The sequence below is a fragment of the Manduca sexta genome, chromosome 10 (assembly GCF_014839805.1).
Source record: "Manduca sexta isolate Smith_Timp_Sample1 chromosome 10, JHU_Msex_v1.0, whole genome shotgun sequence".
In the NCBI taxonomy this organism is placed as follows: Eukaryota; Metazoa; Arthropoda; class Insecta; order Lepidoptera; family Sphingidae; genus Manduca; species Manduca sexta.
In genome coordinates this window covers 10560707-10584227 of record NC_051124.1, presented here as the reverse complement: position 1 = coordinate 10584227, position 23521 = coordinate 10560707, and the positions used below count along the sequence as shown (strand labels likewise).

Here is a 23521-nt window from a genome sequence, read left to right as displayed (position 1 = left end):
AATTGAGAGCGTAGTCTTCGATAAGATCAATACTTGAAAAAAAAAAAGATTTCTGATGTTTCAGATTTTTTGTATGTGAGAATTCATCCACATAACGAACACCGTTGTATGCTGTTCTTAAGGTCATTGGAGCTGGAATTATAGACCTCTAAGAGTGACTAATACTTGGTAATGCCATGTTCTTTGTAATTCTTAGGTGTGGCGACTGGCGCTTATCACATGACGAGGGACTTGACTCCTTATATACTTTTATTGTAGATACTTATGTATAAAAAAAAAACTAGTAAAGGTCGAAGTCAACCAGTAACAACTGTTGAAATAGTACTAATGTAAGTAGATATCGTAGCTTTAACTTTTCGGACGACCAACACCGTAGTCTCTCCCGTGACCATGAAGACTGCAAAGTTTTCGAAACGCTGGAAGAAGATTATAATATAATAAACGGCCGTATCTTTTGATTGCGTTAGCTTAGAAGCTTAGCTTGATTTTTTCACAGCTCCAAGGGAGAGTAGACTTGGGTATTGGGTACCTCCACGCGTTCCGGAGAAAGGGTCTTGACAGACGGACGGATGGACGAACGGACAACAAAGTGATCCTATAAGGGTTTCGTTTTTTCCTTTTGAGGTACGGAACTCTAAGAACCGCGATAAAATCAGAAAAATAGTTTTCTTTCAATGTCTAACATTCGCTTTAACATAACATTACAGTGACAATAATTTAAAATCCCTTCTTTGGATATATTTGGTTTGCCTTATTATGGCCATCACGTAAAACCATTGGACCATTGTTAGCATATTTAAAGTAACTCGCGGTACACAACATCCCAAATTCGTATCACCAATGTTTACCTGAATGAACATTACAACATTTTAAAAACATTTTGTTTTTAACACACGATCATATTTGGGGTTTTAATGCTATGGATGTTTATATTATTCTTATTTTCTGTACAATAAAATACATACCGGTTATAAAACCTGATTTAGGTCCGGCTAATTTGAGCGCATTATATTATCTTTTATAAATACCTAAAATATGTATTGGGGACGAAAATCAACTTGTTAAAAGGTTTATATAGGCAATTTTTTTTTCTAAAATTCCTTATGAAAAAAATGAAAAGTACATTATGCTAGTAATTTCAATCTAATTATACTTAGAACGGTTTTCTGACTGCGTTTATATATATCGTATTTATATTATATTGCATCGGGTTCCCTTTTGGGAAAATTTATCCTTCGCCATTGCCTTCTATAGCAAGTATTATCAAGTGTAATTATCAAGATATAGGTAATAATTATATCTTAGTCCCCATCAGAATTTTCTGAATGAACGTCGGAAATATTTATTATTTTATAAATCTTGCTTTGTAGAGCCATGCTGGGTACGTTACCAATCTGCCTAACATTATGAGTTTTCCTAGTGGGTAATTGTTGTTAACTGACCATACAGATTGTTTTTTAAAGCATTATCTTCTGAATATATGCATAAAAATGCATTTATGTTCATACTTTCTCTTTGTTATGAGGTAACGCAGTATAGACAAATTGTCTATTCTGCCTATTGTGAATACAATGGCTCTATGAACGAAATAATACTTTTTTTGCTACTTATTTACTATTCATACGCGAATATTTTATTAACTTAAATATAATTTTTATTAAATTTACACAGGTACAATGTTACGCATAATCATATTTTATTCTAATTAATATCTATTTCTGCCACCGAGCTGCATTTTGCCAGCATTGTTGTTTTCCGGTTTGAAGGACATTGCAGCTAGTGTAGTTACTGGACATTATGATTAACATTTAGTATTTCAGAGTGACGAGTGCTGTGCAATGCTCTGCAGTGCCTAGTTCAAACTATGGATTGTGTTGGTGCTATTAAAGGGTAGTCGAATCGCTTACTATCAGGCAGGGATATTATGGATATGCAATTTCGGATATAGATACGGATATAGATATAGGAATAAAATTATATCAGTTTCGGATACGGTTACGGATATGTAATTATTTCGGATTATCCGTTAATTTCGGATAGTTTCGGTTACGGATATTAGATTAAAGTAAAATAAAAATATTATGTAATACAGTAGGGCGACGATTACTAACTATCGTTCGTCGTCATCGTCGATTATTAATTATCGATGAACTAATTGGGGGACATGGGTGTTCGGAAAACCACTGTGATGAAGTTTCAGTGAAGTAGTGCCACCTCCTTTCCGTGAAAAGTTTTTATCACACTGTTTACATTTTGCAAAATAACCTTTAACTTGATGGACAAATTTTGTCTTTATAAATCAATTTAGTACGTAACACAACACTTTTCCTTCACTTTATTAAATTAAGTACCTACTTACTCCTAAATGAAACAAATACTATTTATGAATTAGGTTATGTTATGATTACAAATAACAAACAAACATACAAGATTCACGTGGCGCGTGAGCGGTGAAACAAAAACCTGTCGGAACATATTATCCGTAACTTATCCGAAACTTTTATAACGGATACGGTTACGGTTACGGATATATTATTGTTTCGGATATCAGATACTTTCGGTTTCGGTTACGGATTTCCATAACATCGTGTGCAAAGTGACCTCTCTGCACCCGTTGGTAAGTTCTGTGGAGTGGAGCGTCAATTGACGCACTTCTGTGGGCCGCAATGGCTGGTTTTATTCTTTGTGCAATGTGGTAGCTATTCGTGCGTATGCAAATATCCTGCCACTAGTAGCTTGCTCATTTCGTAGCAAATCGTATAAAAAAGCCCTTGTGTGAAAACTGAATTATAATTATGTAAGAAATGACGCAGTCATTCCTATTTCAATTATTGTAGTGTGCAGGACTGAGCGTGTAGTTGGGATATCGTTTCGTCTCATTTTCGCAAGCACCTTATTTCTCGATGACGTCATATGCGCGTATTGCGCCTCTTTTCTCGTTGCATGACACTTAGCCCTACAATTGAAATCCAAAGATTATACGTGTTGATTTTTAAATGAATTTTAATGAATCTTTCTGTGTATTAAATGTGGTAAATATTTGATAAACTATAAAATTAGTGAAATATCTTATTGAGAAGTGCGTTGGTATTTACGCTTAGTTTTTTCCCTACGGTAAAGCTTGCATGTTTTGATAAAAAACTGATTATATATAGATGGCGATCGTGAGCGCATTTTTATGTTATAAATACTTCAATGATATGTTGATGCAAATTAAATTGCGTTGGATGCATAGTATTGTCAGCATTCTTGAATGTAATTTTATGACGCCAACTTGTACCCGTTCTGGCAAGCGCAGAACTATACAAGGTTATTAACATTTTGGGGTGGATTTAACCTATCATAACCTTTATTGCACATAAAATAAAGATTAAAAGTAAATTAGTTATAGGTTGGCGAAGGGCGTGAATCGTTTGTTGTTAAGTGATCTTAACACTTAAATTTTTTTATAATATGTAGGTTTATAGATTAGGAAGGTTAAGTTTTTACACGAAATGCGACAGAAAATTTATTGTTAGTTACTCCCCGGTTTTCTGAAAGTCAACAGGACCCACCTATTACTTTAAACGACCCGGCCTATTCATGCCTTGAAAACTGGCTCCAATCTATATTTAGGTCATACCTGATAAAAACCTTCTTATTGCTATGTATGCGTTACTGCTCTACTACATGTTTTTGTTTTAGTTTTAAAACGTAATTGCAGATAAAAGATACGAACTGTTTTTTATTAAATAAATTAAACCGTTTTATATGATTTAAGAATAAGGGGCGATAGCCTAGTTGGGTGTGAATCGGACTGCCGACACGAATGTCCGCAGGTTCAAAACTCAAATGGGCACACCTCTAACTTTTCTAACATTATGTGTGTATTCTTCATGAATTGTCGCTTTCTTTAACGGCGAAGGAAAATATCGCGAGGAAATCTGCATACCTGAGAAGTGTTCTACAGGAATTTTAAGAGTATGTGAAGGTCTAAACCCTCTCAGTAGTAGAGGAGGCTAGTGTCTAATAGTGGGACAGCATATAATACGGGGCTAATATAAATAATATATATAAGTATGATTTAAGAGACATGCAATTAAGAACTAGTTTTTCTATTTTGGCACTAATTCGGTATGAATAAACTGAAGACGAGGTTAACGGTCGCTAAATTGTTAATAAACTATATATTGATGTATAACGGAACCAAAGAACTAACAGTTAGACACAATAAATTCTTACATTTTATTTGTTTATACCGCACTCAGGATTATTTATTGATAAGGATATATTCAACAATTAAGTTAATCACCATGCATAGCAGCTATAATCATATTGATTATTAAAAAATATTATATTTATATAAACAATATCTAAATAATATACAGATGTCACGTAGATCGATTTGTATATGACACCTACATAAACTTTGATTTATTATTGTTATAATACACAATGATTATGTTGTTGAGATCAATGCATTTTAATTATATTAACAGCTCTTGTAAGTAAACAATTTTCCGATATCTGTATTAGAGTACCTTAGATGCCGCGACGGTTATTAATTCGGTTGTAAAATCTGTGACTGCGGCTTCAAATACCTACCATCATAGACGTGTAACAAATAATAATGTTAGGTTTTTTGTTGGAGTTGTGGCCGAAGTTTTTAATACTTTTCCCCTTAAAACCTACCTAAAAATATAATCTTGCCGATTGATGATTCGATCAAGTAAGTATTTCAAGTATTAACATTGTAGTTTCGTGTTAATAATCAATTACATCCGTGCAGTTTAATCTAAAAACAATGTTGGCGCATGGGAGACTGAACGATCTTTCAACAAAAGCTATCATTTTCTGGTTAATATCAAAGAGGACTGACTACTGATATTAAGAGCCGGCTTTAAAACGGAGAATGATTGAATGATTCCAACTTGAAATTGCCATAATGTACAACAATTACTTACCTATGGTTTCTAAAATGATTTTATATTACAAGGGTTATAAAAACAATGGCTTTACAGAGATGGATAAAATTCGTTTGATTCTTAGAGACTTATGATTAATCTTATTGTTTATTTTATTACTTATAGATGTCACCGTTAGGGAAGTAGGTACCATGAATACCGTCATCAGTGGAAATAAAATAACCTTACAAAAGGACTTAAATCTTCGATCAAGTATTGTTGATCGAAGACTTAAATGTCAGTTCATACAAAACGTCATTGTATTTTTATAGTTTTGTACTCTTTATCTTTTTATCAGATAACGCCCCGCCTATTTCATATCTTGAGTATTCTATGAGGTTTATCTAAAGAACTGTAACAAAATTAAATAAGTAAATGTATCGCATCTAGTCACCTATATATCGTAAAAGAATTTCAATGAGTCATGTAAATAGACGTGTGCTCGTAATATCAAAAGATATTTACAACGAGAACCCGGATTTAGACCTGCAAAAGTTACTTCCACGAATAAATAATATGACGGATATTGAATAGTGACGTCATTGTATAGAAATTGAAGCATGTATCTACGTTTACGTCAAATTGATAAAAAAATGAAACAAATAAATAAACAATGACTACAAGATGCAGGATGTGAAAGGAAACTCAACCTTGTACTATTTCAGGGTGGATCAGGATATCAAAATAACTAAATGTGAACAGGTGCTTTTATTTTAAAAATGAACTTGCATTAACGCCATCTATAAATCGTGACAGGAACTTAAATCAAAACAAAAGTAACACAAATCCAAGTTCCCGTGGGAATTGAGGTAATAATATTATAAAACTAGCTAAACTGCACTATATAACTGCCGATTCTTGTTTTAGCTTAAGAACAGGTCGATCTTGTATTGACGAATATAAATAAATAACAGCTCGGCTCAGCTAAATGTTTTAATTGCTAAATAACTGCGTATAAAATTTATAAATATTAACTACTACAATTTGAAATATTGCCGATAAATGACTAAGTAATAGACACCTCGGTAGTTAGTCATGGTAATTATAATAATTAGCTAACATTAAGACGTTATGCACGATAGCCTAGTTGGGAATGGAACGGACTGCTGAGACAATATCCGCAGGTTAAAACCTAAAGCACACACCTCTGATTTTCTTGAAGTACATATGTATTGTTTTTCAATTATCATTCGCTTTAACGATGAACGAAAACATTGTGAGGAAACCTCAAAATTCTATAAAAAAAAAAATCGAGTAAGAGTGTAGCTTGCCAACCCGCACTTGGCCAGCGTGGTGGCCAATGACCTAAACACTCTCAATAGTAGACGAAGCCCGTGCTAAGTATATAATACAGTGTTGATTTTATTATTTTATTATTTATGACATTATATTTATAATATTTCTATAGGTGTAACATACCTAAAGGAGAACAATCGCGGACCATCAAACGGCGAATCTGCTATGAAATGCAAGGTCCTGAGTTTTGTTCTCCAAATTAACATATTTTAAAAAACATTGTACCGACACAATATCTACAGGGCCCTTATTCTGTATGACAGTGTAAACGCGTAACACGGCCGTGTCATGTTATCTTCGAGAAATGTGCGTGGAATGGTATTCTGTAGGCCAAATTTCTATAGTCCTAAACATGATGCGTTGTGTTACGTGCTTGTTACGCACTGTTAAAATAACGTGCGGGATAGAGAATAAGGCCCCAGGTTTTCCTTCACATGTCATGTATGTTTCTATATACTGATCACGATATTAGAAACCTATCGATTATATTTATTGTTGCACGTTTATTAGAATAGGTAATATGAAATGACATTACGGGTTTTCTAAAGTCGTGCTTTGAGTTCGTGGTTTTTACCAAGAGTAATTTAAATTAGTTTCGATACTAATAACACTTTTTCTACATTTGATACCACTGTTTTAGGTTAATGAGAACATAATTTATTCAAGATAGATAATTATATCTAAGCTAGCGATGCTTCGACATAAGTAGGTACTATTTAATATTTTAACCGCCATTTTATTTAGAATTTTAAGTCGCTAATATTTTCTTGTTCTTTTCTAAATACTGTTCACTCTACAATTAGGTACCAGTCGGATGTTACTTGTACCCTCTTCTTTTTATTTAATATAATACCGTTTTAACATCGTGAACAGAATCCCACATTTTTTTTAAACTTTTCTTGAGGTGGCATCTGAAACGATCATTGCAACACTGATAAAAAATCATACATTATTCACATTACTTAGGGTACTTACACAATGGGTTATGATCTATTGCCGTCCCAAACATTTGTTTTACAGTCTGGGTATTATTGGACTAGGAGACTACATAGAGCGGCATACCTACCAACGAAATGTCACCACCTGGCATCTAGATTAAGGACACCAATTCACTGGTGGCAGGTGTATATACATATGTGACAGTCCACCTGGGTAGGTATCACAGCAATGTCTATGCCTGCCGCCAAGCATCAATGTGTAGTCACTGTTGTGTTACAGTTTGAAGGACATTGTAGCCAGTGTAACTACTGGATATAATAAGACTTAACATCTTATGTCTCAGGCAAGCGCAATGGAATACCAAACAATACTTTGTAATTCAAGATGTTGGATGGTGTTTCTGTTTCTGGGTTGGTCGTATCGCTTACCATCAGGCGAACGGCAAGCTCGTTTCGTCATTCAAAGCAATAAAAAGAAAAAAAAAAAAACAAAAATAATATCTAACTGTCTTCCGGGTTCCTTTGGGCCAAAGGCTTGGCAAGCGTCTAAGTCGACGCCATCATTCAAATACATTATTTTAGTTCCCATCGGGATCACAAATAAATCTTTGTGTTGGTATGCTTAAACTCACTTTCTTTATTTGAAGATCATACTATTTTGAATTTAATTGATTAAGATAAGAGATATTCCGTGTCTATGATCCAAACATAATGATAAAAAAAATAATACATAATTCCTTGACGCATTGTATTGGTTGAGATAATGTCAGGCTTCATAAACGGATTTAAGCAGTAGTTGGCCTCGTAATTAGGGTCGATGACGGCATCTTGTATGAGTTTGAATAACTATTGAATTTACATTTTATATCTATATAAGATTCTGTGTATATATGAAAATCGACGATAAAATCTTTTCCACAATGGCAACACTGATCTTCTATGTCATATGACGTGACATTTAGTAAGCAGGTTTTCACTTTCAGCCCCAAATATTTATTTGTTGTCAGATTATATTTGCTGCTCTGATTGGTCCAAATTACTATAAGGTTATTTTAATATTTTTTGAACCAATCGTCATATCGTATACAGTAATCTTATTTAGCCTGAAAACTTAGTAAATTTTTATGAGGTAAATGTACAAAGTGGTGGTGAAGTAATTTAAGAAAAATAATAGAATTTTTAAATTAATGAGGAATTATATTTATTATTAACATAAAAGGATTATTTACAGGTAATTGTATATTTATATACTTATAAAATTAATCGTGCAATTGGCACATAGAGGAACATATAAAAATGCAATGTCACATGGAGACAATTTTATGTAATAAATGCTGAAATATAATATTTAATCATATAAATTTAAGTCCATTTAGGACTGTATGGGTTTTGCTTGCATAATTATGCAAAAATAAGTCAAAACTGTCAGAGATAGTAACTTTTTTTCACCTTCATTTCAATTGCAAATGACACAATTGTCTCATTGCCAAAAGATAAAAAAGTGTACCTACAGTGTGAGTAACATGATCTCTGAAGCCTTACAAATCCTATTCTTGACCTTGAAGCAAGATAACATTTAAATAGTACTAATAATTTGAGTGAATTTAGTGTTATAAATTGCTAAATCACTTCCTTATTAAGATATGTTCTACATTGTTATTCACTTCCATTAATTCCCAGTTGAGTGTAGAACATGAAATGACAAGACTTTAGTTTTTAATAAACATGGTATGCCAATAGCTCAAGGATAGGATAATTTATTTTTGATGGCATATTTTAAGACTCAATAGTTTTAGTTTTGAATTTCCAATTATTTGAGGCAAAGGTTTTTATTGTATACTTACCTGTAATTAATCACAATGTCTTTTTGTAGCAAAATAAAGCTGAGTAAAATTGAAAATCTTGCATAGTAGGTATATTGTAGGATTTATAACTTTCAGTTTACCCATACTTTTAAAGATTTTAAACAAATTAACTCTTCACTTCTTATCTTAACATCTTAACATTTAATGTAATAAATAATCTGTTAAGCTAAACATATACATTATAATTTTCTAATACAGTAAAAACTAGCTATAATGATTCCGGCTATAGCAACGCACCGATTATAACAACTAAATAGTAAGGTCTCTTTAAATAAATGCATATAAAAAGCGTATCTTTTATAACGTCTATTGGATATAGCGTCCAGGTTCGGTGATCCCTTCGCTCTCGGTATTCACTGTATGTAAAAAGATAAAGTGTGCAAGTAAAATTTTATTGATTCCAGTTGATAATGCGGTTGTTGCTAATATCGTTAGCGTTGTTGGTGTGCAGCACGCATGTGGTGAGAGCATTTGAAGACACAACGCTTGAAGATGATGATTTTGCAGAGTTCGAACAGTTTGATGCAGAAGATGATGTACCTATAAATGGTATGCATTTGCCTAGATGGATAAATTTCTGATGAGTACTTTATGATCTGGGATATTTTGATGTTGCAAGCATGTCCATAATGCGGTTACTTATTAGAATGTAATGTGTTTCTAAATACATGTTGAGAAACAATAAAGAAAATATACAAATGTAGATAACACTAATGTTTTAATATCTTAATAAATAAAATATTTGTCTTTCATTACAGATTTTAGCGAGGAAGACAAGGAAACAGTGGCACAAAAGCCAAAGGCACCAGTGAAGGAGTTTGAAGCCACTGTCGAGATAGAGGATGAGATCCTTGTTGAGGTAAGCATGTCTACATTGTTTTATTTATACGACTGCAGTTAGATGTAACTTTTGTATTGGAAGGAAGGTTGTCCTAAAAACATTGAGAGCTTTCAAATCTTTTTTTAATAATCAACTCATTCAATTATGTCAGTTAGTACCATTATTGATCCTTCACATTTAGTTTCAACTTTAAACTTCTTTAAATTAATTAAAAATAGTCCTTATTTTATTATAATAGGGGACCGGCCTATGCTTGATTTTGTACATTATTCTATGTGTAATGGCTTTAAATACGAAAAAGAAGCACTTCTGCGAAAACAGCATAAAAATTGGTTAAAAAATGAGCGAGTAATTCATATTTAAAATATTGTAATATGCATAAGTGGGCGCGATGTGGGGATATCGCTTCATCTCTTTCTTTCGCACGCGTCGTAATTCCCGATGACGTCACATGTGGATATTTTGTCTCTTTTCTGTTTCTTGTTAATTACCCCTTCCACCGAAATTCAAATGCTTATAACTTGTTGACTTTTCACTGGATTTTAATAATTTCTTTGGTGTTATGATTTATATTATGTAAATATTTGATAATTGTTAAGAACAAAAATGAGTCCGGTACCCTATTATAACGTACTTGTGTGTTTCCCAGGATGAAGACAATGAATTCGAGCACTTCCAAGATCCAGAGGAGTTCGAAGGGTTCCAGGAGACGACGCCGCGCACTTCTGAACAGCCAAAGATTACTATTTCTAAGGTACAATAGTGTTTAACTTAGCATTAAATATTATCACCAATAAGAATTTAAAGTGTCCTAAGAGTCTTAAAGTGTCTTACAGATTAATAACAAGGATGAATATAGGAAATTGTTTCGTATTTAATTTTAAAGTATCATTGAGTTATAAATAGGTAAGAGTATTATTTAGACATAACTCATAAGTTTAATAGGTCATGTTGATCACAAAGTAATTACAATAGGGTTTGTGTGTCAATAAATGGATGCAAACTAAAAATACATATAAAATTGTTGTTTAACACATGTCTTATATTTATAATTGCCACTGTATAATGTTCTTTTTTTCATTACATATTATGGTTTCTACCATAATATCTATTGGTGATTTCTACAATGTCGAGTAATAATACCATATACAATTAATAAATATTTTGATTTTTTTGAAATTAAAAACTCATTGTCATGTTTTTTCTATAATGTAAAAGTCTTATTTTTGTTTGAATACAGTATTTGCTAACATTGAATTTTTCTCTTATACCAGGTTCCTATAATGGTGCGACCGCGCTGGGACGCGTACTGGCTGGAGGGCCTGTTGTGCTGTCTGTTGGCGGCGTATGCGTTAGCGTACGCGGTGGGACGCGCCAAGAACACCTCCATCGCGACCAACTTCCTGAAGTTGCACAAGCCGTTATTAGAAGACAACTTCACATTAGTTGGTAAGCTCAAAGTATTATGGTTGTATATCTATTGTCGCTTGTAACATCAGAGGCGTCATTGCGCATCGTTGTTTCTATGCAAGTTAGTGTCTGTTTTAAATTATAAATTACAAAATAACTATGCAAAGTACCGGTACTTGTATATGCAGGAATAGCAGAGGCGTTTAAAAGAACGTATTTCTTTTTTTCTCAGCACTTATGTTTAGAAATGTTACTCGACCTTCGTAGTCCGACAATGAATATGCAATATTTAAAAGAAAATACATTACTTATAATGTGCTTGCATTGTACAATTTTGTCAAGGACACTTTCTACACTATGAAATAAACATGTATTGTTCTAAGGTGAGACGGGTGCGGATGTGGTGTCCGCGGGCGATGAGCGCGGGTGGCGTCGCGAGGCGGAGCACTGCTTCACCATGTGGTGCAGCGGACGGGTCTGCTGCGAAGGGATGCTGCTCACACTTAAACTTATTAAGGTTGATTGTTATTTCACCAAGCTTAAAAAAATTGTTTATAGTTTGATATTTGATATTTATTTAGTGTGTGAATATTCAAAATTTATGATTTTGTGCGTTTTGATGATGCATTGTTTGATTTTTTTTTCGAACACTGTCCGAACTAGGACCATTGTAAACATATCAGGTCTAATAAAAGTCCACACTTCTCTGCCACTCAGATCAGTAATAAATGAGCATTAGAGTAACTTCATCACCATTGCAGCGTCAAGACCTGGTGCACGTGGTGCTGGGCGCGGTGCGTCCGTCCCCGGACACGCTGCTGCTGCGCGCCGAGCTCGGCAAGGACGACTCCGACCCGTTCGTGCTGTGCGTCGCGCAGAAGAAGATCGCCACGAGACTGTCCCGGGAGATGCAGGACTTGGTCAGACATATTACTTATATAAATTGTATTCAGTATAATAGACGGCAAACTTGAGCATATTAGTGTGGTGTTTTTTTTATACGTAAGGGTAGCTACACTAAAAATAACCCACAACGCGATGGTGTGGTCAAATTATTTGCCGTGTTTGTGTTCGCCTTGGGTGATAGATCCTGATTCTAGGGAAGGCATCATGGCTTGGCATGGCATAAGACTTACATAAAACGGCTAAACGGGGACTCTAAAATTATTTTGACTGGTGCGCCCGAATAAGGTTGATTATATCCTAATAGCAAGGTAACCCCAGCGGCACCGGGAAAAACAATGACTATTATCATTCACGGTGTCGATGACAAGACCAAAGCTGCGACATTAATGGGTTTATTATTAATACACTATCGGTACAACTTCAACAAACCTATGTAATGACTTATATAATGACCTTAGAGTTTAGTGTAACTAAAAATAGCGAAACTTATAAACATAAGAGATGTTTTGTTTTTTTTTTGCAAAAACTATTTGTAACATGTTATTAATTACTAAATATTGTCTTTTAAATTGATCATTAGTGGATATTTATTTTGCCAAAGTCAGTTGTGTATTTGTATTGCGTACACAGTAAAACTCCAGTGTTAAGGTGTCGAGTAAAATTATATTCGGTTTTTCTTCGCAGTTTTAGTCCGGAATCTGCAATTATTCTAAACTGAATGCCAATGTGCCTTTTATCACTACATACCTGGCGAAACTTTAATGTATTCCACTTTGGCCTATGCCCAACCGCAACTGGAAAATGGCGTAATGTTATGTATGTACATTCAATAGTCAAATTTTATTACACAGAGCGTGTTCTGCCCCGAGCGTCGTCCGGGCGACAAACATGGGCTCCCGACGTCTCTCTCGGTGATGTCAGAGACGGCGGAGGCGACGGCGGCCATATTGGACGCGCGCGTCACCGCTGCGCTTGCGCTGTACCATCAACACATCCAGTACATACACATCTCCGACAAGTACTCCGGGCCCAAGCAGATGGAGTAAGTTTATGTTTCCCATGCTGACCTAACTCTAATGTGGTCTAGATTGTTTTTATATATGGTGGGCTAAATACTTATTTGATTAAATTACCGATTAAATCAGCTTTTACAACCGCGTAAAGCACTTGTACGAATAAGAACATGAATGCTATTATATCTTTATTGCTTTAGTTTTATTTCAGTACCAGACTCAATGCATGGCTGTAATTTTAAGCGGACTTAGCTTATTGTTAATGTACCCAGAATCTCCATGGAGAATTTAAAGCCATTCTTGGTTGATGTAATTGCAACTTCAAAGACATTATTTTATTATTGGCGACGGTTTCAGTGCATTAATACCTTTAAGAATTCCTATATTAGTTGCTAGTTATTTTAACATTTTAATGATATAAAATTTCTTCCAGGGAGACTACAGTAACCAAGCCCCCAGATACAGAGAAGGTGATGCTGGTGAGCATAGCGCTGGGTCCTGATGGCGGTGGTGACGAAGTGCGGCCGCTGTTACAGCTCGTGTTCCACCTGCTCGACAAGATCAAGCGCACCAGGCTCAGCAAGGAGGTATGGGATATGCTCGATGAGTTGTCCATTATTGGTGCTGCTATTTTAGATAATTTTTTTTTTATTTCAGTCATTATAAAATTTTTGTTTTGTACTTGAGCGGGAGGATATTATTTTCTTATTTGCTTAACGACATTCAAAATTGCCATACAGTATAATTTATTATTTTATAATGTTAAACATAAAGTGTATACATGAAAGGTATTTTTTGTTTGCGCAGGCGCTGGCGAAGTGTGAGAAGCGTCGTCAGAAGGTGGCGGAGGCGTGGCTGCGCGGGGCACACGCGGCGCGCCAGGAGCAGGCTGCCGCTAGGCGCGAGGAGAAGCGCAAGCAGGAGAAGGAGCGGATACTTGCTGTACGTATCACTTTCACTTCACCACACCACCTAATAGCCGCTTGATAGTAACAACATAGTTGCAACTGTCCCATTGTCCACAATACGGTAAATGTCAGCTTTTGGCCCAGCAAGGGGAAAATTTCAACTTTTGGACCAAGAGTGGATTTTTTTATAGGAATATCTATAATACAAAACAAATAATTACAAAACTACCTAGGCACACAAAATTCAGAGCTCCGATACCCCCCCTGAATGTCACATTAGAATTGAAAATAATGTCATTTTTATCATATCTACCTGCAATGGAATGTTTTGTTTGTTTTCTCAATATAATTTAATTTTGCGGCAAAAAATATTATAAATATATTTGAAATTCAAATTATTATGTATAGGAATGTGTCAATATTAAAGAAAATGTTTACAATCCTATAATGAAGCAATGTGTAAACAACCATAGATGCTATGACGACTGTTTCGAATCAATTTTTTACAATTTACTAGCCTTGAGGTGAATGAAATGTGAACATTTTTTAATTCCGATATATTACCTGTTGTGACTTACGAAGGGATTTTACATCAGGTTCCTTCAACACACCAACAAAGATGTTACAAATATTTTAAATGAAAAGACTAAGCGGACGTATGGGGCGACATCGTCGTGACGTAAAACAAAGCTTTTTAAACATTGATTTAAACAAGAAAATTGTATCTTCAAAACAAGAATAATGAAAATTCATTGATGTAAACACACCACAAAACAACTTAATTTTATGGAGAAGCAGTTTTAGATTTAGATAATATAAAATGCTACAGCACTATCCACTTTTTTTAATCTTCTGATATGGTGGTAGTATCCTAGTTTTTTCAGACCTATTTGTGCTATAATAATAAGGCACATAATATCGAAATTTACTTGATTTTAAAAATTTTATTTCAAAGGTGATTACTGTAAATATCCTTTGATTTATTTCTTTATGTCAATCATGTAAAGTAACTGACTATGACTATGACTCAAAAAGGTTATTTCTGAAACACATATTTCTCTTAGGCATCTTAGTTCGTACCATAAAGAAAAACACCCACACACCTTTACTTGGCCAGTGCAAACGAATTTCTGTGTCATACATTATTTCTTTTCAGGAGGACGACCCAGAGAAGCAACGTCGCTGGGAACTAAAGGAACAGAAGCGTCAACAGAAACGCAAAACACCCAAAATGAAGCAACTTAAAGTGAAAGCCTTATGAATGTTCTAAATCCTCATAGGATTCAAGTCAATGCAATATTATTTAAAATACAGATTTTGTTATTAATTAATAAGCGTTAAACATACTCAATGGAAGCGAATAAATGATGTCTTAAGTTCACTTGGTATTTTTATTATTAGAATTAGTAAAGTGTTAGGTATTTTACCATCTTAAATCTAAAACAAGATTTTCGAATAACACAATACATTTCACAAATGCAAGTTTTAGCTATACAAAATATTGAAGATTGTCTTTGAAGAAGTAAGGTAATTAAAATATAAATAGTAACAAACTGCGCGGACACAGTTGCCGTAACATGTACAAATGAAAGACGAAACAGGTGTTTACATCCATGCAAATAATGTTGATCCTATTATTTAATTAAATAATGGTACAATCATAAACTCAATATGTACATTAACATGTTAATATAGGATGGCATGACATTTCTATTAACATGACTACAAGAATACATTCAATATGCAAAATATTGTTACAACATCTATATTAGATAAACTGGTATGTTACGAAACTAGATGTTTCAGAAGTGTATGATGTAACTTAAAAATAATAAAATCAATAATGAATTAATCAAAGCAATATTTATTTCAAATATTTGTTATTTAAATTAATATGAACAAAATAACAAAATATGTTAACAAACATAAGTATCTATTTCTAAGTCACAAAAGCGATGTGTCTGAGGAATAAATAAAACATGTATTCATAAAGACAATTTGAATGAATCTGATTATAATGATAAATGAGATCTTTGCACAGTCTTTTATTACATGTTTATTTTTATCGAAATAATCATAATCTAACAATTAATGAAGGTCCAACAACACAGTGTAGTGACGATGAGGTGCATCTGTGACTTAGGCAAAACAAAATAAATTTGTTCTTAAAAACACTAGTGCTTATTTAGGTAACCATAAAAATCATATTCCACTCACAAACTCATCAAGTTCACAAATATCTAAACATTGATACATCAAGTACCACTAGTTTGTACCAAAAAATTTTGAGCACAATTTTTGCTTAATTTTTCAATTCATTATAGCTGCAATGAGGTGATTAGAATCAATGACGGGTGACAACACATGCAAAATCAATTACACCAAACTAGGAACATCAATATTAAACTACTGCAACAGTACAGACGTACTGAACAATATTCAACATCCATTAGATCACTTGAATTCTACTGCTATTCACTACCCCGTCGTTATAGTAAACATGACTTGTGTCAACACGCTAGATTATGTGGCATTGGTGGATGTCATTCGTCAACTTGTAACTTTTGGATCCTTGTTGATACACAGTCCATTTCTGGCGACACTTCTTGTCCCTGCGGCGTGTCCGCGAGCAGGTTGAGGTTCTCGAGCGACTGACATCGCTTCGCCGGACTCTTGGTGCAGTCGTGGAAGTAGCCACTGGTCGACGGTTCGAACAAACTGTTTTTAAGCTCGCAGCCGCTATCGCTCACGTCACTACCGATCGCGTCCGAGTTTTCACTCTTAGTTCTGTGCCTCATCGGCAACACGTACGGGCAGAGTCTGTTTTTGTTCGCCGCTCGTTTCATACAATAACCCACGGTGACGTTAGACACGTAACGCGTGTTGAGTCTCATCACGCTGTAGTTCGACTTGGTCTCGCGTAAATACTCGCGCCTAGCCTCCGTAATCGCGCTCAGCATGCCCAGCTCGTGCAGTGCTTTGTCTATATTTTCAAGATTCATGTGACGAGTTTTCTGTAAACAACACAATTGAAATTGATTAGAGAAACTGGCATTGTTTTTGCATTTTAGTGCTATTTTAATTTGCTAAAATAACATACACTTTTCTCGAAGTCGTTACATTTCATCATGAATTAGATCTGCACTGAATTTACGAAATATGCGTGATAAAACAGTGAAAATAAACATCACAAAAAAGTCATAATAAGATATGACAGGCAAATATGAATGTTGCCACTTGCTCACATCGCATAACGATTTGTTTTTTAATTTTATTTCTTATGATTCAAATGTTTAAAGGAATCAGAAATAGGAATATAAATACCTATTTTATATCTGGGAAGCTTAGTTCCATAATTAATATTATGGAATCTGATTAGAAAATTGGACCATGAACTCTCATTCCACAGTACCTACCTGTGCGCAGAGGCGGCTTTTGTGGGAGGCGAACCGGGCAACCGCCTGGGGCCTTACGCTTACAGAGCCTTCGCGCGGTGCCTCGCAGGACCTTTTTTTACGATCTTACCGACGAAACTGTTAAAGCAGGAAAACGTTTTTTTACTCTGCCCAGGACCTCGCGTCGTTTAGGGCCGCCACTGCCTGTGCGCCCACTAGTTGATTATGGATGAGGTCTTTTAGGCTATAATCTAGGTATAATATTTAGACTTACCAACATAAATAGTTAAATAGTTTAAAATTTACATGCCGCGTAAAGTAAGATAATATAACTTTATGATAGTTTTGAGGATTTTTGTAAATACCTTTTTGTTTGTTTTAAAGCTTGCCTTAATAAAAATTTTAAAAAATGATTGTCTATATCAAAGAGAATTATAATATAGTCTATATTGACATCTACTGAAATATGCACAGATTTTTTTGTAAATTAATTGTCAGGAAATAATTTTAATATCTTTTTATCACAATGGCCGAAGTATTAAAAGAGTGGCTTACAGAAAGACTGCAGTGTCCAATAAAATGGGAAGCGGAAGAATTTGGAGATATGATGAAAAATGGTTACGTCATAGCCAGTGTCTTGCTGAGTTATAACGTTATCAACGACGAGAAACATTTTTTAATAAGGTCAAGCAATGCAACTGAAGATGTTAAAAGTAATTGGAAGTATCTTTTAGAATGGTTACGACAGTTAGAAATCAATTTAAATACCACCGACCTAAATTTTATTATGGAAGGCAAGGGTTCGACTTTACTACGTTTGTTCTATCAGCTGTTTCTCACTTTAGACAAAAGAGACAGAACAAATTTTATTAAACGGGAAAGAAAAATGGTTTCAAGTTTAGTGGATAAAATGGATAAAAGATTTAAAGTTGATAAAGTTGAAGAAGAACAGGGAGCTTTTGTAGATAATCTCTCGAGACCACTGCTAAATGAAAAACATTACATTGAATGGCAAAGGAAGAAAGCAGAACAGGTAAAGGATACATATGATTACGTTCGACACAAGTACTCTAAAATGCTAGCTAAAATTGAAGATTCTAAGGCACCCATGGATTTTAAAGGAGCTATTCCAAAAATTGCTAGAAACAAAGAGAGAAAGGAAATGGACAAGTTTGCGTTAAGGTATCCGTGTAAATTTGAAAACTACACGTACGACCAATTACTTGAGTTAGAAGAAAAAGCAATGGAAAACAAGAAAGTTCCTATTGATACCGAATGGGCCAAGAGTTACATGGCCAACTTGTACACTAAAATGAATAAAAAATCGGATTCCGAAGAATTTCAGAAGCAACTTAGAAATGTGTTAAGTGGATCTTTATGGGACCTTTCCGTAGCTGAAGAGGAAACTAAACTTGACACGGAATTGGCGAAAAAAGTTATGAAATTATCACAATTTGAGAAGCAAATGTGTACACAAATCATGGAAACGAAACAGCAAGCTCGAAATTTAGTTAAGAACAGGGTTAGGGGTGAAACAGAATTTGTTGATCAAAGAGAACAGCAATTTAATCAGTTTCTTGATAATGTTAAAGAACAAATTCATTTAGAGGTCATGGAAATAGATTTTGAAAAGCGACGACAGAATATGCTTCACAAAAAATTATACGCTGAGAAAATGAAGAAAAAACGCCAACATTACTACGAAATATGTTATGATACGATGTTGTCTATTGTCGATTATGCTACCAAGTATGGTTATTTTAAACGGTTGATTGGTGATGATATTCCTGAACATTTTATTCATGAATGGAAGACTTTATATTACAAACAGCAACCTATTTTTAATATTCTGGAACCAATGGAAAACATTCTTAAAGAACCTGGGGTAGAAGAAGAAATAGTAGAAGAAGAAGAGGAAATTAAGCGACACGAGTTAGACCGCCAAGAAGCTTTAAATGATAGTGAGTTTAAAGAATACCATAACTATTCGGGACCCTGGACTTTAGATTTGTTGATACCCAACTATGATCCGGAATCTGAAGAAAGAAAATACGAATACCTTGGCACGCGCGTCCTTGGTCACGTAGTATATACTTTGCTTGAAATTAAGTACCCATATCCTCCACCGAGGCCACCAGCACAACTCCCACGGTTTGAAGCAAAGGCTTTTTTACGCGGTCTGCCTGATAGGTCCATCACGGTCCCTATGCAAATATTACTTAATTTACGTCAAATCCATGTTGTTCGCATTGAGACAGCTATTAATTTTTGTTTAAGGCGTTTTAAAAATGAAATGATCGGGTGTACTGATATAGAATTATCGTATGATAAATTTACTACTGCGGCTCAGGAGGAGGAAAACAGAGAGCTAATTAAATTATTGAAAGTTGATGATGAAACTACAAATAAAACTAGCGACTTAAACATTGCAACTATGTTAGGTGTTACTCCACCAAATACTAAGCAAACTCAGACACCTAAAACAATACCTGAAGAAGAAATAATGTTATCAACTGCAGCAGAGTTGGGTAGGTATACGTATGAAGCTCTTAATTTTGGAGATTCTTTAACTGACCATCTATTGGCCGCCATGATAGTGGAGTACCTTAAAGATCAAGATGATATAAAGGGTTTTGTTATTATTAACTATCCAAACACATACCGTGAGGCACAAATATTGGAAGAAACGTTTTCGGGTCGGGCTCCACCTGACGAGGCAGATTTGGAAGACAGGGATGATATTTATTTAGAAGAAAGTATCTCAAAACATCGTAAGAAAGAAAAAGACCCGCACAAAGAAGTAAGGGTATCGAAAATTGTAAACGATCCTCATAAGAAAAAAAGTGAAAAACCATTTGAGAGTTATTTCACTTGTTATATACGACTCAAGGAAACTGAAGATATCCTTCAGGAACTGGTTATATGGGATTTAACCGAGGAAAATTCTGAATTCATTGACAGATTTTATGCAATATTAGGTATAAATTATAGTATGTATTACGAAGTAATAGAAAAGGATTTATTGGCGCAAATATGCAAATACATTATAGGTGACTTTTTAACGCCTCTTAAATCGTGTGATAGATTATTTGGAGATAATGTCTTAAGCCTCCTCGAATTCCCCTCGTCAGAAGACAAAAGAACTAAATCTAAGATTGTTAAGCCCGAAGCAAATAATGGGAAATCAAAAGAAAAGTTGCGAAGAGGGTCTAAAGTGAGCAAACAGTCCATAAATAACGAACTTGAAGTAATAAAACCATCTAATTCAATGGAAGAGCAGCCTGATGAAATAATTGCTGTTATAGAAGAAGTAGGTGGAGAAGAGAACATGAGTAGGTCGTTTAGTACAGAAGATTTCAGAATACTAGCGGGTGAAGAGGAATGGGATTATGCAGATATACCCATTTCCGAAATTATCGGTGTTGCATTAGCCACGTGCTGGGAAGAGATTGAAAGGGGTTATATTCATGATATGGAGCAACTATTTTTTAGCAAAAGATTACAAATGAATTGCTTAGTTCCATATGCTAGATTTATAAAAGATAAAATGGAACAAATCATCACATTACCGTCACAAAAACAAGATTTGGTGTGTAAATTTCAAAAGAATTACAACGATTTTGAAAATGATTGGCGAGATGTTCATTTGACGAAAAACGAATGGCATTGTCGTGTAAAAGAATTACAGAATAGATTATACCATATATGCGATGAAAGGAAAATACACGCAGAACAACAGAGGCAAGCACTTATCTGTGAAAATTGGGCGATGGAAGAGTTAACTACTATGGTTAACACATACATTTCATGTATGCAGACTGAACTAAACAGGTGAGTTTAATTTATATCGTGTAAAATAATGTAACAAACAAATTATGAAACCCATTTCTATTTTTAGGTCTATATTGACATTTCAAACTCTACATGATTTCTATTTCGCTATGATAAAGCGAATGCCACCAACAGATAGACTGAGTTCGAAAGATTTGACGAAAATATTTAGAGATGCTGATGACACTTCAGGTAGCAGGAAAGGCGGTGAAGATAAAGTTTATAGACAACTAAAATTAGCATTTCAAGATATGCAACTGCGAAATATTGAAATGGATTATAGTAATAATCCTTTCAATATGATCTTAGAGAATAATGTAAAGTTTGCTTTAAAAGTAATAAAAGATACGAACGATTCGTACCGTTCTCTAATCAGCAAAGAATATATAGAAATTGCAAAGATGGTTCCAACAGTAAAGAAAAAAGATGAAAACAGCTCAGAGGAATCGGTGAATGCTGAAGAGATTTTTAAACAGAATGCGTTAAGGTGTATCGAAGAATGGACAATGGGTATTAACGGAGAGATGTTTCGTGCAAGCTTACGAATATTGGCGCTCCAGTACAAATGCTACAGGGATATTAAATTATTCAATGATCATATTTTTAAAACATTTATAGATGTTCAAGAAGACATAAACAACTATTATTTGAATGAAATTAAATCTGTTGACCGGCTGTGCAAGTATTTGCAAATGGCTGTTGAAGGTGGGAGGAAAATACCTGAAAGCCTTATTCTTGAACACGATACGTTCGTTATTGATCCTAACCTTTTGCAGTATGCACCTCCTGAACCTACTTTTGGTTCGGGAGATTTAACCGAAGTTACAGGAGAATTAGAATTCAAAATTAGTCAGTTGGCTAGACTTCGTTCCCAGTTTAAAATAGTAGCTCCCACTGGTATTTCGTTACAACAAGCTTTCATATACCTATTGCAAGATTTCATTTTCTTTGGCAAAGAGTCATGCGAAGGCCCATTAGTACCGGAGGATTGGTGCCGCATTGATCCCGAGCAAATTCCCAAGCTGGTCTTTTTATTGTTTGGTGATACAGCTTATATTGACTGGAGAGATTTTTTGATTTATTGTTTAAACATAAAATTTCCCACAGTAGAAGAACTTTTGGAAATACGTAAAGAGTTTAGATGCTTGGATTTGGATTCCACAGAATTACTAAGTCGGAAAGAATTTGTGAACACTGAGTTTTGGTTTGACCCAGAATTTGATCCAGATGACAAATATGCACAATTGCGTAGGAATCTAATGAAACATTTTTTGTTTGAATTGTACGAGGTTCAAGAGGACATGATAAATTATTCAGCATTTCTTTTGGCTTTTTGCAAAAGTGTAGATCCTATAGAAGGATTTGCTTCGGCTTTATCCATGGCTGTGGGAAAAAAGATTTGTTTCAATTTATCTGAATGCGAAGAAATTATTAGCAAATTAATAAAGGACAAACAATATAGAGACGAATGTTTAGCGTGTGCCCTTAAATGTACAGATCAATTTCTAAGCACTGTAATTACCAATGTAGTGAACACATGTGAAGGTACAACTATTATAGAGCTGCAGTATACCGAACCATCGGCAGAAGAAAAGAAAGGGAAAAAGAGTGCTAAGGGGGGCAAGGGAAAGAAAGTTGAGAGCACTCAAAGTGCGCGTATCCCGAAAAGCCAAAAGAGTTTATTAAGTCAAAAGAGTAAAACTGTTCAATCTGCGATTGACGTGAAAACCACATTTATATGTCGACCGTGTGAAGAAGGAACCGAAACGGTAGAAGAAAAGCCGCCAGAGAAAGAAGAAATAGAGGAAGAGCATAAAATAGAGCCACAACCGGATCCCAATGTAGCATACGCTGTAAGTCAAAATGCTATATGGAACGTTCTCCGCATTTGTCTCCCCTGGCACTTCAGATTGGTACCTGAAGAAAGAGCAACACCTTATGTAGACCAGGTCAAGGAGATCATGCGGCGACTAGAAGTAGACACAGATAATGGAGATATTTACATTAGCAAGTTCGTGTCTGATCCCAATATTTGTAAGACGCTACACAAGGTAAAGAAGTTTACATCTCTTAACTTAGCGGAGGAGATACGTAAAGTATTCCTTTAAGTTTGTTTACTATTGTTAGTTTTAGTAGTTGTTTTGTTTTTTCTTGAAATAAATTAAACTATTTTTC

The 23521-nt window shown here is 34.6% G+C and overlaps 3 protein-coding genes across 4 annotated transcripts; 2 read left to right on the top strand and 1 right to left on the bottom strand.

The window, feature by feature from the left end:
- Window positions 1–8167: 8167 nt before the first annotated feature.
- LOC115454056 (coiled-coil domain-containing protein 47) lies at window positions 8168–15501 on the top strand. 2 transcript variants are annotated; one of them, XM_030182799.2, is made up of 11 exons: window positions 8168–8408; window positions 9447–9591; window positions 9801–9901; window positions 10533–10637; window positions 11158–11332; window positions 11677–11810; window positions 12055–12213; window positions 13051–13241; window positions 13646–13799; window positions 14020–14154; window positions 15277–15501. In XM_030182799.2, the coding sequence occupies exons 2-11, from the start codon at window positions 9453–9455 to the stop codon at window positions 15379–15381; spliced, it is 1398 nt and encodes a 465-aa protein (XP_030038659.1). In that variant the 5' UTR covers window positions 8168–8408; window positions 9447–9452; the 3' UTR covers window positions 15382–15501. The 2 variants fall into 2 exon arrangements, with proteins under 2 accessions (XP_030038659.1, XP_030038658.1); XM_030182798.1 differs by lacking the exon at window positions 8168–8408 and adding an exon at window positions 8629–8691.
- LOC115455060 lies at window positions 15498–17371 on the bottom strand. Its single transcript, XM_037437088.1, has 2 exons — window positions 17221–17371; window positions 15498–17134 (listed from the first exon to the last, which is right to left on the bottom strand). The coding sequence occupies exons 1-2, from the start codon at window positions 17248–17250 to the stop codon at window positions 16664–16666; spliced, it is 501 nt and encodes a 166-aa protein (XP_037292985.1). The 5' UTR covers window positions 17251–17371; the 3' UTR covers window positions 15498–16663.
- Window positions 17372–17953: 582 nt separating this feature from the next.
- Window positions 17954–23469, top strand: LOC115455363 (sperm flagellar protein 2-like). The gene is made up of 2 exons (XM_030184014.2): window positions 17954–21346; window positions 21414–23469. Exons 1-2 carry the CDS (start codon window positions 18042–18044, stop codon window positions 23452–23454), a joined length of 5346 nt encoding a protein of 1781 aa, XP_030039874.2. The 5' UTR covers window positions 17954–18041; the 3' UTR covers window positions 23455–23469.
- Window positions 23470–23521: the final 52 nt, after the last annotated feature.